General features: G+C 46.0%; 1 protein-coding gene across 1 annotated transcript in view; it reads left to right on the forward strand.

The window, feature by feature from the left end:
* The window catches only part of LOC125945552 (uncharacterized), a 96,207-nt gene that overhangs the window by 12,420 nt on the left and 66,409 nt on the right, over nt 1–17,378 (forward strand). Inside the window, exon 2 of the mRNA XM_049667481.1 lies at nt 7,107–7,321. Coding sequence (XP_049523438.1) covers nt 7,107–7,321 — 215 coding nt within the window. The remainder of the gene's footprint in view (nt 1–7,106; nt 7,322–17,378) is intronic.

The raw sequence follows: 17,378 nt of genomic DNA on the forward strand, positions 1-17,378 counted from the left end.
ATGTCGAAAATTTTTGCACACATTTTGGTTTACACTTTGTAAAATTGCACATGTCGAAGACTTGTGCACAAATTGCGGTTTACACAGTGTAAAATTCCACATGTCGAAGACTTGTGCACAGATTTCGGTTTACACAGTGTAAAATTGCACATGTCAGACACTTGTGTACAAATATTGGTTTACACAGTGTAAAATTGCACATGTCGTTGTCTTGTGCACAAATTTCGGTTGACACAGTTTAAAATTGCACATGTCGAACAGACTTGTGCATAGATTTTGGTTCACACAGTGTAAAATTGGACATGTCGAAGACTTGTGCAAAGATTTCGGTTTTCACAGTGTAAAATTGCATTTCGGTTTTCACAGTGTAAAATTGCACATGTCGCAGACTTGCGCACAGATTTCGGTTTACACAGTGTAAAATTGCACATGTCGAAGACTTGTGCACAAATTGCGGTTTACACAGTGTAAAATTTCACATGTCGAAGACTTGTACACAGATTTCGGTTTACACAGTGTAAAATTGCACATGGCAGAGACTTGTGTACAAATATTAGTTTACACAGTGTAAATAAAATTGCACATGTCGAGGACTTGTGCACAAATCTCGGTTTACAATGTGTAAAATTGCACATGTCAAAGACTTGTGCATAAATTTCGGTTTACACAGTATAAAATTGAACATGTCAAAGACTTGTGCACAAATTTCAGTTTACACAGTGTAAAATTGCACATGTCGAACACTTGTGCACAAATTTTGGTTTACACAGTGTAAAATTGCACATGTCGATGACTTGTGCACAAATCTCGGTTTACAATGTGTAAAATTGCACATGTCGAAGACTTGTGGACAAATTTCGGTTTACACAGTGTAAAGTTCCACATGCCGTTGTCTTGTGCACAAATTTCGGTTGACACAGTATAAAATTACACATGTCGAAGACTTGTGCACAAATTTCGGTTTGCACAGTGTAAAATTGCACATGTCGATGACTTGTGCACAAATCTCGGTTTACAATGTGTAAAATTGCACATGTCGAAGACTTCTGCACAAATTTTGGTTTACACTTTGTAAAATTTCACATGTCGAAGACTTGTGCACAGATTTCGGTTCACACAGTGTAAACTTGCACATGTCGAAGACTTGTGCACACATTTTGGTTTAGACTTTGTAAAATTGCACATGTCGAAGACTTGTGCACAGATTTCGGTTCACACAGTGTAAAATTGGACATGTCGAAGACTTGTGCACAAATTTCGGTTTTCACAGTGTAAAATTGCACATGTTGAAGACTTGCGCACAGATTTCGGTTTACACAGTGTAAAATTGCACATGTCGAAGACTTGTGCACAAATTTCGGTTTACACAGTGCAAAATTGAACATGTCAAAAACTTGTGCACAAATTTCGTTTACACAGTGTAAAATTGCACATATCGAAGACTTGTGCACAGATTTCGGTTTGCACAGTGTAAAATTGCACATGTCGAAGGCTTGTGCACAAATTGCCGTTTACACAGTGTAAAATTCGACATGTCGAAGGCTTGTGCACAAATTGCGGTTTACACAGTGTAAAATTCGACATGTGGAAGACTTGTGCACAGATTTTGGTTTACACTTTGTAAAATTGGACATGTCGAAGACTTGTGCATAAATTTCGGTTTGCACAGTGTAAAATTGCACATGTCGCAGACTTGCGAACAGATTTTGGTTTACACAGTGTAAAATTGCACATGTCGAAGACTTGTGCACAAATTTCGGTTTACACAGTGCAAAATTGGACATGTCGAAGACTTGTGCATAAATTTCGGTTTGCACAGTGTAAAATTGCGCATGTCGCAGACTTGTGCACAGATTTCGGCTTATACTTTGTAAAATTTTACATGTCGAAGACTTGTGAGCAGATTTCGGTTCACACAGTGTAAAGTTGCACATGTCGAAAATTTTTGCACACATTTTGGTTTACACTTTGTAAAATTGCACATGTCGAAGACTTGTGCACAAATTGCGGTTTACACAGTGTAAAATTCCACATGTCGAAGACTTGTGCACAGATTTCGGTTTACACAGTGTAAAATTGCACATGTCAGACACTTGTGTACAAATATTGGTTTACACAGTGTAAAATTGCACATGTCGTTGTCTTGTGCACAAATTTCGGTTGACACAGTTTAAAATTGCACATGTCGAACAGACTTGTGCACAGATTTTGGTTCACACAGTGTAAAATTGGACATGTCGAAGACTTGTGCAAAGATTTCGGTTTTCACAGTGTAAAATTGCATTTCGGTTTTCACAGTGTAAAATTGCACATGTCGCAGACTTGCGCACAGATTTCGGTTTACACAGTGTAAAATTGCACATGTCGAAGACTTGTGCACAAATTGCGGTTTACACAGTGTAAAATTTCACATGTCGAAGACTTGTACACAGATTTCGGTTTACACAGTGTAAAATTGCACATGGCAGAGACTTGTGTACAAATATTAGTTTACACAGTGTAAATAAAATTGCACATGTCGAGGACTTGTGCACAAATCTCGGTTTACAATGTGTAAAATTGCACATGTCAAAGACTTGTGCATAAATTTCGGTTTACACAGTATAAAATTGAACATGTCAAAGACTTGTGCACAAATTTCAGTTTACACAGTGTAAAATTGCACATGTCGAACACTTGTGCACAAATTTTGGTTTACACAGTGTAAAATTGCACATGTCGATGACTTGTGCACAAATCTCGGTTTACAATGTGTAAAATTGCACATGTCGAAGACTTGTGGACAAATTTCGGTTTACACAGTGTAAAGTTCCACATGCCGTTGTCTTGTGCACAAATTTCGGTTGACACAGTATAAAATTACACATGTCGAAGACTTGTGCACAAATTTCGGTTTGCACAGTGTAAAATTGCACATGTCGATGACTTGTGCACAAATCTCGGTTTACAATGTGTAAAATTGCACATGTCGAAGACTTCTGCACAAATTTTGGTTTACACTTTGTAAAATTTCACATGTCGAAGACTTGTGCACAGATTTCGGTTCACACAGTGTAAACTTGCACATGTCGAAGACTTGTGCACACATTTTGGTTTAGACTTTGTAAAATTGCACATGTCGAAGACTTGTGCACAGATTTCGGTTCACACAGTGTAAAATTGGACATGTCGAAGACTTGTGCACAAATTTCGGTTTTCACAGTGTAAAATTGCACATGTTGAAGACTTGCGCACAGATTTCGGTTTACACAGTGTAAAATTGCACATGTCGAAGACTTGTGCACAAATTTCGGTTTACACAGTGCAAAATTGAACATGTCAAAGACTTGTGCACAAATTTCGTTTACACAGTGTAAAATTGCACATATCGAAGACTTGTGCACAGATTTCGGTTTGCACAGTGTAAAATTGCACATGTCGAAGGCTTGTGCACAAATTGCCGTTTACACAGTGTAAAATTCGACATGTCGAAGGCTTGTGCACAAATTGCGGTTTACACAGTGTAAAATTCGACATGTGGAAGACTTGTGCACAGATTTTGGTTTACACTTTGTAAAATTGGACATGTCGAAGACTTGTGCATAAATTTCGGTTTGCACAGTGTAAAATTGCACATGTCGCAGACTTGCGAACAGATTTTGGTTTACACAGTGTAAAATTGCACATGTCGAAGACTTGTGCACAAATTTCGGTTTACACAGTGCAAAATTGGACATGTCGAAGACTTGTGCATAAATTTCGGTTTGCACAGTGTAAAATTGCACATGTCGCAGACTTGCGCACAGATTTCGGTTCACACAGTATAAAATTGAACATGTCAAAGACTTGTGCACAAATTGCGGTTTACACAGTGTAAAATTCCACATGTCGTTGTATTGTGCACAAATTTCGGTTTACACAGTATAAAATTACACATGTCGAAGACTTGTGCACAAATTTTCGTTTACACAGTGTAAAATTGAACATCTCGAACACTTGTGCACGAATTTCAGTTTACACAGTGTGAACCGAAATTTGTGCATAAGTGTTCGACATTTGCAATTTTCAGCACGGCCGCACGCGTGCGGTGCGGCTTGCGACGCTGGGCGGCTCGAGCGTAAATCGGCCATAACAGCTTTATTTAATGGCACCTGTCCTGTCATCTACTCTTATTGGTCTCGTTTGGTGCTATTACAATTCCAAAGTGAAACTAGGGATTGTCGATTAAATTTTTTAATCGATTAACGATTAATCGTTCGTCGGTTTAGCGTATAATCGATTAATCGACTTTTTTCGGGCGCTTTAAAAAGACTGAAACAGTTATTTACTCACGTAAGTACCTATTTTAACCTTTGCAAGGTCGAACCAGCCTAATAAATACAAGCGTATAAAATTTGATAAAGAATAACATTTAATTTGTTAGAGGTCAACTATAATTGCCACTAGTGACTAGTGAAGGAATAAGCAATATACAAGGTGTTGATATTGACACGTGTACTTGTCTATCTTTCATTGGTGACCGCTTTTCACCAGCTAACAAATATTCAACGTTATCGCTCGGCGCAGGAACCGCCTGCATGTATCGGAAGTTTCTCGAACGTTATCGAGGCTTCTATCCGTTGTCTATTGTCACGGACGCTTATATAATTTGATTGTATGAGCGACGCGAATTCTCTAGTACTTTCTGGAAGACAAGCGCGCACCAGAGATTACTCTGGAATCTTCGATAACACATGTATAAAAGCCGACGCGTTTCGCCGCTGATCATATTTCGACGATCGCCGACTGTGTTCGCCGCTATCGTTGTGCTTCGGGTGAAACTTGCTTTTGTGGGCACAGGTTCGCCAAATAAAAAATCCGTTTCGTCATTCACAGTTTGCGACTGTTTTCTTCACCGTCACTACTACTGCGTGACAATATTTAAGTTTTGCGGAATTTTAAAAATTCCCCTGTGGCAGGTAGCATAATTATTATCGTTGAGCTGGGTTATTCGAAGAAGCGGATATTAGTAGCACGAGAAATCGAAAGACATATTCAACCAATTAACAAAAATTGACTAATGAACTTCTTAGTTAATTACTTTAGGACACATTGCACTTTACGAATTGTAGCAGGTGAGTTTGCAAGACACAGTGTACTTGAAATGAATTTCCAGGAAGACACCAGTTTCGAGATATTATTTCTGAAAGTGTGGGACGAAATACATAGACGTTCCAGTTCCTTTTGTGCTTCATTGCATTTTGGTAAAAAAGTGGAACAGTGCATTTTTACGGCGAGTTTGATGGCGCATATCTCCAAACTGGTTTGATTCTGGAAGTTCATTCCACGTGGATAGAACTGACAAGCTCACCGGCTGCAATTCGTAAATTGCTAGATGTGTCGTAAAGTAATTAACTAAGAAGTTAATTAGTGATTTTTTGTTAATTAGTTGAATGTGTTTCGATTTCTTGTGCTAATGTCCGCCTTATCTAATAACCTAGCTCAATGCTAAGAATTATGCTACCTGCCAAGGGCGATTTCTAAAAATTCTTTAAAACTTAAAAATGAACACCCTGTATGTTAAAAATGGCACTTACTGAGGAGGGTGGGCATGGAGGAAGGAGAAATTAGAAGAGAGCGTCGCAGCACGACTGACATCAAGAAGTAATGGCGCAACACGTGATCGCCCCATCAGAGCGCGCGGTAGGTTTAATGCTGCCGGGCGCAGGGCAGTAGCGCCGCTGAACGGGTGCGCACCGATTTGAAACTACTACGAAGCAAACATTATCGGTCAATACATTCTCTCCCAGGGTCACGTTCTGACGCTATACTGTGAGGTAAAAAGCAAAGGAAATGGTTTGACGGTGAGTTCGCTTGCCAAGACTTGCTGCCTCACGTAATGCTCTCACCTAGTTTATTTCTTCCTCCACGGGGGAGGCGTCTCCCCGGCCCCAGGTAGCCTGTGTGACGTGTGCGTAAAGCGGGGAAGCGCTTGGCCAGCTAGACATGACTCAGGAAAACAGTCGACAGTCGCTCTCTGTCTTCGCAGCCGCGCTGTCGTTGCTCGTACTCCGCTTTCTATAGTACGATTTCAAAATTTTCACGCCACTTTAGTCAGTCCGGAAAACGATTAATCGAACTGCTTTAATCGATTAAACCGATTACATTAAAGGTAGACATCGATGACGATTAATCGTTGCGGCGTACTTTTAGTCGATTAATCGTTCATCGATATTACCATCCCTAGGTGAAACTTTAGACAACGTTAGTTTGACAATTACTGTTCGTTTTCCTCACACCAGTGCATACGCACAGCAGTGTATTAAAAAGTGGGTAGATTATGGAGAAAATGTTATCTGCGGCCACGTAGTTCGGCGGAAGTCACTGCGTATATCACGCCACTGTCATCCCGAATGTGTGACGCGCGCTTCTCCTTGCTTGGTTTAGATAATATGTAGTTCAAAAATACTCAATATAATTCCAGCGTATCTAAAAAATTAAGCTGTAGCGCTGTTTTTTTTTACAATCATTATGGATGGTTTCTCTGCCAGAACTTTTTTTAAAGCGCAACACTTAGAGGCCTGTTCCTGCGTTGAGTGTCGGCGTCAGTGACCTCGGCTTAACCGAGCGAACGAGCACAGCGAATGATGAAAGAGCGAACGCGGAGCGCAGCGGGCGACGAAAGACGGCGAGAGCGAAGAGGAGGCTGCAACGGAACCATCAGGCGGAAAGCGGAGGAGTAGGGTATGGCGAAAGCGTGAGAAGAAAAGCGTAGTGCCGCGCAAGACGGGTTCTGCGGCGACGATGGCTACGAGGTGGCGCCAGAGTACAAAGCGCTGCATGAGCGGAGGTCTATCTGCGGCGGCGGCTGTGAATCGCGCCCACGCGTCACCCGCACGCTGCTTCTCGTGATCTCCCGATTAGCGAGGCAGTCGCGCCACACCGCTCCGTTTGCGACGTGCCGCACGAGATAGATTGTCCGCGCCAGCCAATATACCACGAAATGAAAACACGTATAGAGGTACGCTCAAATTTCGCATTAGAGAGTATCGTAAGCGTCGGTGAACTTTTTTGCTTGTTTGTTTGTTTGTTCGGGTTTCAATTTACGCTTATCGGCCACATTGCATATGCATCCCCGCTACGCGCAGGCGGTTCCGAGCTTCCAGGCAGCACGAGCAGCAGCATCACCAGGTTGGCCAGGACGTGGGCACACGACCTCTCGGCCGACGCCAGGAGGAACCGGAAGTTGGCGGGGGTAGGCGCATCCGCTTCCGGTTCGTCCGCGGCGTACTGCGCGCCGGCCAAGGTGGCCATAGTGATCCAACTCGAGCTGCTGACCGACCGGCCGCTCCGGCTGAGTTCAGTGAGTACGCGGATCCCTAAAGGTGTCTGGATGCGCAGCAAAATTTCGCTACATATATTCTCGTGTGTACGTTATAGTGCGCGTTGCCTTCGATTTTTTACAAAGTCAACTCGGAAGCGATTACGTAAAATATTCACTCCGAATATAAGGTAGGGCGCGTGTGGAACTGTGTGGAAGTGGTTTGGCCATACTCTTGCTGTTAGCAACCGCGAAAAATTAACACTGGTTTGATCTCGACCATTGCGTCGTCACAAGCGATGAATAGCACTCGTGAAGTGCGTTTCCGCCAGCTTTTTATGTGAGCATCATTCCTGGTGTACTTCACGCAATTTTCGTTCTGAGACCATCTGGGTTTCTAGTCATTTTCGCCGGCCTCCTCAATAAAAAAGAAAATCTTTAAAATTTATACTGTGCTGGGCGGAATCTAACCCATGTCAGCACAGCAGCCCGAGGTTTTAGTCAGCTGCGCCACGAATGCATGCACTGGGTACGTGACGCTCTTCAATGAACCACTTTCACGCCAACTTTGGCCTTTGAGTGCGTGTCACCGGTGTGTGTGTGTGTTAGCCCACACCAGCGCGTCACGCATCTCTGAGGTCACACGCGGATCTCGCGGCGGCGGCGTGGGATGGCGCAGCGTATCCATATGGAATTGCGACAGAGAAGCCCCGCTGCAGTGAACGGCTCAAACGCACTAAAGCTCCTCCATACATGTTTTCGCCGAACACGTTAAGTACCGCAAACCTACCCTCCTCCTCCGCGCTCCTCCCTCACTCACTCCCTCAGTTTCCGGCGTCAAGCGCAACTTACGTAGCCCAGCTTCTGCGGAAGCGACGTCACAGCTGCGTAGAGGTGCGAGCGTGCAACAAGCGAAAATTCAGGAACCGGAAATCCCGGAAACAGAAAAAATTACTCCATCTCCCGCTAAAGGGAACCATGTGTGGATGCGAAACAGCGGGGATATGGTTTTCGCGGCAGCGGCCCGAGCGCTCATCGCGGCGCTGCACAGGAGAGAGAACGAGGCGCGCGCTCCATTTTCATACCGCGGAACTACCGTGGCGCCCCCAGCGAAGTATGCAGCTGTCGCACCACCTGTCGTGCGCGCCGCTCCGGATTCCTAGAGGAGAGAAAGGGGGGAGCGTAGGAGAGAAGACGGGGAGGGGTCGCGCATGCCCTGTGGGAGTGTGAAACGCGGGGACTGCTCCGTAGATGATTCCTAGAGGAGAGAGAGGGGGAGGGGACACGCATGCGCTGTGGGGGTGTGGGACGCCGCGGGACGGAAGGAAGGCCAAAGCCCTTGCCATAAGCTGCTTCGCATCTAAAACAAACCCCGGAAGCGGAAAATGCGGAGGCGGAACTGGTTTGACCGACGAATCAGGGAACAGCGGCGCACATCAAGGGTTGGCGCTATTCAGCAAAAGCGGCGGCGGCGCGTGAATGGAGGGGGGGGAGGGCTTTAATACGCACCTGCGCGCCGTCGGGGCTATCTTGGAGGCCACGCAAAAGACTTAGCGACGGTGCCGCTAGATGGCGTAGCATGTAGAAAGAGAAAGGTGAGAGAGGAATTCTGCTGCCGTTTCGGCGGTGGCAGCCCTGTGGCGTTACATTGCTTCAGTGCTAACCGCATTACCGTCTGCAGTCGTCGTGAGATGGCTTCTGCCGGAATTTTTGTTTTCTAAAAGGCTTGTCTATGGACTTTAGGGTAGCGTACCATTCCGGATTTCATCAATGCGTCTCGGGCAGCGGCGAAGGAAGTGGGCGTATTCGAACAACCCTCTCCCTTCCTCCAGAATATCGGGATGACCGGCAGACCAAGTATTCAGCTAGGCGAGGGGCGCTGGCTTAACACACAAAAACTTGAGAGACGCTTCAGCTTCGCGTTTAAGAGTAGCACGCAATACCATTAAAAGGTCCCCGACTTCTCCTCACGCTTCCCGGCAACTGCAGCTTATGCAACCGTAATGTTTACCGGGAAACGCTTGCGGCGAACGCTATGCACGAAGGCGAGCTTTCTGGCTCTTTTTTTTTCCTTCCCCCGCACGGCCGACGTCGCCGCTCCCGCGGATGCGCGGAGGCGAATGCCATCTGGTGGTGCTGCAAGGACCCGAGCGGCGCACGTGGCTTGTGCCGTTGTGTGATTGGTAGAAACACGCCGCGAGCAGCGCTGTGATTGGTAGAGTTTTCGCTCACGGTCAACGCCGGCGACGCCGTGCTTTCTGCGTAACGGGCCCTCTGAAGCTATCCCTTTAAAACACAAGAAAGTGACCCAGAGGACAGCCCACGCGTAATGCGGAAGATGCTAGTTCGGCTACCACCTGCTACAAGTCTACATTGTCTTTTCGTCCACTTTCACTTTCCATTTCCTTATTATTTCTACTTTTCAATTAAAATTAATTTCCCGTCTGCTTTCTCGCGCTTCATCGTATGGCTACTTCCTAATGTTCCCTACCTTCGACGTATAACCCGACACGGTGAACCCGGCCAACGCCTCCTTAGATAACAGACTTGTGCACTCTGCTTTATGACGCCGTGCTACTTGGACCGAAATTTCCATTGGCAAGCCTGGCGTGACGAAAACGGTGACGTCAAAATCACCACGGCCATAGTAGCTATTAAGAGACTATGCCGCGGCCTACTCGATAGCGTCCCCACTAGATTCCATGGCAGTCGGGCAAGGTAGCGTGACGTCACGGATGACGTCATGGATGACGTCATTAGGTCAGCGGCCATCTAGGAAGCGTTGACCCAAACCGCAAGCCACTAAGCACGCCGAGACTGAATTGATGATGATTATAGCATGGAGAATCATTTGCGGAGTGTTCCACGGGAAGCTTTCAAAAAGAAACGTACGGAACGAATGCCCTAACTGAGGTGTCCGACAACGCGCCTATAGTAGTCGTCTCTGGAAGACAGATTGCCAGAGCTTAGGCCCCACGATATCATACAGCCGCCGCTATCGACAAGACTGCCGAGGTTTGTCGACGACGACATTTGGGTGCCCGACAGCTATAAGTGTTGGATTTCTGGATTGAGAATTCCAAGGATAATTGTCAGGAGGCCAATAAAAAGGGACGCCCTTCATTTGTTTCACTGGCTTGTCGATTCATACGTACCGCCATTGCTTCGTTCACTTACGCGTAGCTTTCTTTCTTATTGTTTCGTTCACTAGATCAACCGTTCATCCATAATAAAGAAGAAGCCTTCAGGCTTCACGCATGCCGCCACTCAATGGAGAAAAAGAAGACAATCAAGGAAAAAAAAGAAGACTACACCTGGTTCACTAAATTTTAACCGCTTCCGATTTAACCGATTATAACCTGACAGGGAACCAGCGTAAACACGACACAAATCACGCCCCCCCCCTCCCCCAAAAAAGGAAGACATAGACACAGTGCTGCTTTTCTCGATGTGGTTAGTGTGTTGTTAGCGCTGGTTGACACTACAGCTGCTATCGGTTCGCTATTCACAACTCGCCCAAATCAATACCTTGTTAACCGTCTACTTGTCTGTCTGTTTTGTGTTTGTTTTTCATCGCTATCAATACGATCATCAAAGACAACGGGCAGTGATGCATGCGGCTTCTCAGATACATGCAAGCATTAAAACGCTACACAAACGCGTATTTCATCTTTGCTTTCTCAGCAACTAGCTAGCTTTGTTTGCAAAAGAGCAGAGTTTGGGATACGCTCACAATGGCGAAATAACAGAGACGCAATCAGTGACTCACTTGCATATACTATACATGACCAAAGTTTCAGGAAGACTCCGCAGAACGTTAAGCCGGAAAATCAACAACCTTCACTCTATACTCCATAGCGTTATCTCCGAATCAGATATCCGCCACTTTTTCACGAGGCCTGCAATAATATCTCGCCCCCGCGTGGCCATTCTTCCTGGAAGCAACGCTGAATGCGCTTATTTACCCATTAATGAGCCCTGTCCTTCCGAAAGCCACGTACACATAATCAACCCCGAGATAGAACGCTCCAGATTAAAGCGTTCCGCGTATTCGCAGGTACCCTTTTTTTGTTGTTGTTGCTGGTGTTTACTGTCATCGAATCTATAACACTGCCGTTGTGCGCTGTTGTGGTGGTTACGGTTGTTTTCCTAAGGGACTTACCGCCTCCCTTTTGAATGCAAACGAAGGGCCTGCATATCAACGATAACTATCTGACCTTTTTTGAGGAAGTTCCGGGAAGCGATGAGGGAGCTTTCCAATTTACATCTTTCTTTTTTTTTTTTTTTCGCCGCAGCGTGTACTGCGTTCGGCGCAAAACCGTTTATCAGCTAACTGAGCTCCAGCAACGATCTATAGCAAACGTTCCAAGAGTAAACTTTTTAGTCGATAAAGCACGCGTTGCATCGTTTTTTTTTCGCTTCAACAGATTGCACACAATGCGGTATCTATACGGTATCATGCGCGCATCGGGAATTTATACCGGGGCATTAAATGGGGCGAAATTAATGAACGTCGTAAAGGCCTCATCTGGCTCAGGCGCGCAAGCATTCTTCTGGACGTAGTACCTCGCTGTGCATACAGACACGACGCGCGCGTATTTACACATAAGGTATGTACATACGTATGTACGTGTACACCTATACGTGATCAGCGATTGATACGCAATAACCGACCCGCATTGGCGGTCGGCGCTTTTTTCTTTCTTTCTTTCTTTTCTTTTCTTTCTTTCTTTAGCGCCCCAGAGAGCGCTGGGTGAATCGCATGGGGGTCCAAGTTCAGTCATAGTGCATCGCAAAAGGATCTCGCTTTCATTGTATATACCACAATGCATCAGCTCGGTGTTTCCAGCATCCCACCGGCCGCTCAAAAAAAAAGTGCCGGCAGCTTTGTGCTCCGAGTATCGCGTTTCAATAGCTGAGCAGCGTACAGTGTACAGTCGAGAGGAAAAAGTCTAGAGACCACGGTCTCAGCATTAAAAAAAATACATTTCTTCTAGCAAAGCCGTGCAACGTTATATTGCCTTACTTAACAACATTGGTTGAACAGGGTGCGCGTGGGCTTTACCACTTGATATGAACCTTCATGAAGAAGAAGTAAAGATTACTTCGCGGTATCTGTGGTCCTCAGAATTCAGCTCGCCACTGTACGGAAAGGAACAGACGACAGAGACGCTGACGAGACGCAGCATTGCTTCTAAGCTAGAGAAATTCTGAAACTACAATACACGAGTACAATGTAAAAAAAAAAAAAATCTGCCTTCATTCCACCCTGTGAAAGTGGAGGTATACAGCGTAGCTGCTGCCGACGTTAGACAACCACAAACTAATGATGTAATACGCTTATTTGGACAGTGTTTGCCATAATGTCGATTACGGTCGCATCACACACGCTCTGCGACAGATGCAGCGGGCACAGCGCCCACGCATCAATGACAGATACATTGTGTGCACACGTACACATCAGGCACTCACGCACGTGTGCGTCCTTATTTTTCTAGGCCCTCCGCCAAGCGCAAGTGCGCTGTTGAATTAATTGAATTTTTCAAAGTAAATTGCGTCAGAAAATTCGTAAAGTATACGACTTACACATAAGCTGCAGACGTGATATCTTCGGATTGCAATTTGAACATACGATAAGACATAATTCCGTTACGTGGAAACTCGAAGACAAAACACTTTACCAGCTGCCGTTAGAGGTCTGTCCGAGTGGCGCCGCGGCCTCCAGGTGGCGGTACAATTTGGGTGAGCACGAGCCGAGGAAAAATCCCGACCAACTAGAGGCTAACATATTCGCTGTAAGAAACGCCTTCTTTGAGTCTTAATATTGCAATAGCAGACACAGCAGGCACATTACTGCCGTCGCCGTGCTGTCACGAATGAAGGCCAAGAGGAGGAGGAGGAGGAGGAGAACGCGCCTTTCTCGATAGAGGAGGAGAGTGTGCGCGCGTCTCCTCATCTAGCCCGACCGAGCGCATGCGCGACCCATGCTCAGGTTTCGCATTGAATTCTGAGGTTTCACGTGCCAAAACCACGATTTGATTATGAGGCACGCCGTAGTGGGGGGGGGTCCTGATTCATTTTGACCACCAGTGGATCCACCAATGCACGGGATACAGGCGTTGAAAACTGAAAACGATGAACGCCGGCTTTGAAAACTATATGTTGTGTTTATTAGGCGGAAAGGGGTCGGCCGCTAACGAAGAGAAAATAAAGGCCAAACGTTTGTTTTCATTTGCGTCGGAAGCTTAGCGCCGCTACGTCAACGCGACGTCACAAATTTTAAAGCTGTTGGATATTAACAGCTAAGCTGTTTAAGCCAACCGGTCGTGCACGAAAGGAGAATGAGAGGACGAAGTGAATGATGATGAGTGGGCGAAGCACCTGGGGATCATCGGGCAAAACGCCGTAAGCGTTCTCCGGAAGCTGGCTTCCGGAACCGGAAGTGGACGCCGCACGGCGGAGGGAGGGATGACATAGCCCCGAGCATAGATGCTTCGCATCTAAAAGGCGAAAGCTTGCACTAGGCCGCGCTAAGCTCAAGACACAGCGAAGCTGGCCGATTGATATCGAGCGGCTAGCCTCTAAGGCGTCTGGCGTCGGCAAGCAACAGCGTTCTCGGCACTGTGTCAACCTTGGTTAGCCTGCCTGCGTTTGGGGCATGCCAGGAACGCTGTCGCTCGTAGGCGCCGACGCGTCCAGCGCTAGTCACGCGCGAAATGCCGCGAAAGGGAAGGTACCTCCGAAAATGATCGCTCGAGAATACCTTCCTACATTCGTAGTTAAGTTATACCAAGTTAATACCTAGCAGTAGCAGCCAGTAAGACTTGAGGATTGACAGTTTCGCTGTGCCTAAGCTTTGCACGACCGAGTGCAAACTTGCCGCTTCGGTTTCTAGGTGAAGCCTTCGGTGCCCTCAGAATGCCACTGCAGTACTTCTTTAGCGGTAAACAATTAACTAGACCCGAGCAGATACCGTCGCAACCTATGACGTCACAGCTAGCTTCCACAAGAACAAGAGAGAGGCATCTCCAACTGTCCGTTCTTGCGTCTTTTTGGCCATTTATACCGTGCATTGGGTGCACCTTAAAGAACCTCAGGTGGTAAAAATTATCCGCAGAGTATATATATATATATATATATATACACACACACACTTTATGTGCTTCAATGCATAAAGCGACGTTTTGGTAAGGAACTAACTGGAACGCCAATGCATTTCTCTGCGAAGTTCGGGAGTTCATATCTCGAAACTGGTGTCATCCCGAGAATTCGTTCAAGGTGGATCCGCCTTGCGACCTCCACGACTACAATTGTAAATTGCAATACGGGCCATCAGGTAATTAGCTTAAAATATAATTAGTGAATTTCTGTTAATTACTCGATTAAGCATTTCAATTTCTTGTGCAAGTAATGACCGCCTCTTCGAGTAGACCAGCTCATGCACTAGAATGTGCTATCTGCCACAGGCAACCTCTAAGAATTTTTGAAAGTGTTCGCTGAAACACCCATGTATATGGCAACTAACGGTGGTCTCCGTCGTCCCACCGTCGGTTGCACTTTGCACCCAGGACGTGTGTCGAGTGAGCACCTGAACACCACCTTGCAATGGATCCGGGACCTGAGAGAGGTGCGGCGTAATAATGCCAACGCATTTCTCTCGCCATTTACCGTTAGATCGCCACTTTTTTTAGTAGGGGGAGGGGGACTAATTTACTAAAATACAGCTCGGATATCCCCCTCCCCCCCTTCTAGTCTACTGTTGCGCTTTGTTGGGTGCTCTGCACTTGTAAGCAGCAGTCATCGAGTTTAATAGACGCATGATGCGCCAACCTCAAGAATGCGTTTTGCGCCCGCAGCTGACAAGCGCCGAGCACCAGGTCCCGCCCTTCTGGAGCCTGCGGCGTTCGAGCGCGCCGCCGCCCGTAAGCAGAACCGGGCGGCGCCGCAGCGGCAAGCCAGCTCCGGTTTACCGGCACCACCCGGACCGTTACAAGCGAGGCAGTCGGGTATTGCTGCTCGGCATTCAAAAGCATTCTTTCTGCTGCTCGGCTCTTTCTGGTAGCTATGCTTTATGCTACACTCTCCGTTTTATACTTACGGCTGGTAGGCTCAGCATATACCTGAGGGTGCTTTATTTTAGGTGCACCAATTTTTTTTTTTGGCTGTGGCATATAGCACAATTCTAATCCTTGATCTAAACTACTCGATGAGGCGGCCATCATTGCCGCGAAAAATCCAGGTGCCTAATTGAATGCTTTATTTATTCTAGTTAACTTTTTAATGAATTACAGCACATATTTCATCTACGAATTATAGCCGGTGAGTTTCCAAGGCGTATCCACTTGGAACGAATTCTCAGGACTGAGCCACTGCATTGCGTGGGCGTCGATGACCTCACTGCACACATGCGTAGCTATAAAGGGTGTATTATTTTAGCTGCACCAAATTTTAAAAAATTGCCTGTGGCTGATAGCACAATTCTAGTCCTTGATGTAAACTACTCGATGGCGGCCATTACTTCCGCGAGAAATCCAAGTGCCTAATTTAATACTTAACATAATTATACTAATTAACTTTTGAATGAATTACAGCACATATTTCAATCTACGAATTATAGCCAGCAAGTTTCCAAGGCGTATCCACTTGGAACGAATTTCAGGACTGAGCCCAGTTTCGAGATATTAATTTTCAAAGTGTCCGACGAAATGCATTGGCGTTCCAGTTACCTTTTTGAAGAACACGCTGTTCTATGCATTGAAGCACGAAAGTAACTGGAACACAGTCACCGCCCACAGTCACCGTGAGATGGATTCTGCGGAATATATTCTCCATAAAACTCCTTGCTCTCTACTCGGTTTTATACATAGCGTGCAACGCTGTGGAGGCTAGCAAGAATTCTTGCAGTAGCCGCATTCGCGCCATGAAATAGTTCGGCGTTTTTACCAGCAATCGCATGAAATTGCTCTTAGGCTCAGTACCGAATGAAAAATGCTTATACCCTACGTATGGATAACTCTGTTCTACGGCTGTTATTACGCTTTATTAGATCAGGTGTGTTTTGATGTTTTCCTGTACGGGTTTTTCGTTTGCAGCCCCTCGCGGCGCCTCATGCGCACGTCGGCGCTGTGTGAGCATGTGCGACCACGAAACTGAACCACAAGAGACGCGCGGAGTTAACCCATTTTGATTACCGAACTTCCTGCATAACTTTCACAGCATTCGCACGCTAAGCATGAAATGGAGTACAGCATTTTAGTGTTGCATACTATGTAGAGTATAAAAAATTGAAGCAGGTTGCCGACCAGTCGCAACAAAACGACTCCGATATCACGGCTCCCCTGTTCTCCCCGGCTCCCGCCATTGCCCATAACACAGTAACAATTAGGGACATTTTTAAACAAACAACATAAGAACAAGCACTTTTCTTCGTCCTTGTTTGTTTGTGCGCAAAAAGTCTTTTTTTTTTTATGAATCTGTTCCAACTAGGCCGACTCGCAGTTATGCTACATTTAGAGATTCATATATACAGGCCCTACTGCTGCCGCCTGCCGATGACTGTGCATGCATCTTTGCTCCTATGCCGTTATCTTCTCCTTTTTGTTGCCGTCTTGTCGCTATGTGGCGTTTTAGCCTTATGATGAGCAGAATTCTTGTAGCAGTTTGTACTCGCACAGTAGCTTTAATATTAAAGACAATTTATTCTTGATTACTGCGATTCATTATGTATGCTCTATTCTGTGCATCGCAAGATGTATTTTAACTGCAATTGGTTTTACGCACAATTTGCCGTAGGAGGTGCAGACACGGTCAAGTCATTTACATTTGGCTTTCTTTGTCTGTACTCCCAATATTTCATAAAATGCCACAGGTACCGGCACAGATCGTCTGCTTCTAGTGGCAGTTCGTCGTCTGTCGGCAGCAGCGGTTCCATTGATCCAAAGGAGCCTCCCAAGTGAGGACAATATTCGTGGTGCTGCCAAACCATCAGCCGCAGCCGATACATGATGGTGCGCCCTTTTCCAAGCGAGCTGCGTATGTCAAGGGGTGCATGTCTTCACCACCCGAGTGTCCTGTGCCGGTAACGAACAGCCCATCCGAA

Source organism: Dermacentor silvarum, chromosome 5 (assembly GCF_013339745.2).
Source record: "Dermacentor silvarum isolate Dsil-2018 chromosome 5, BIME_Dsil_1.4, whole genome shotgun sequence".
NCBI lineage: Eukaryota > Metazoa > Arthropoda > Arachnida > Ixodida > Ixodidae > Dermacentor > Dermacentor silvarum.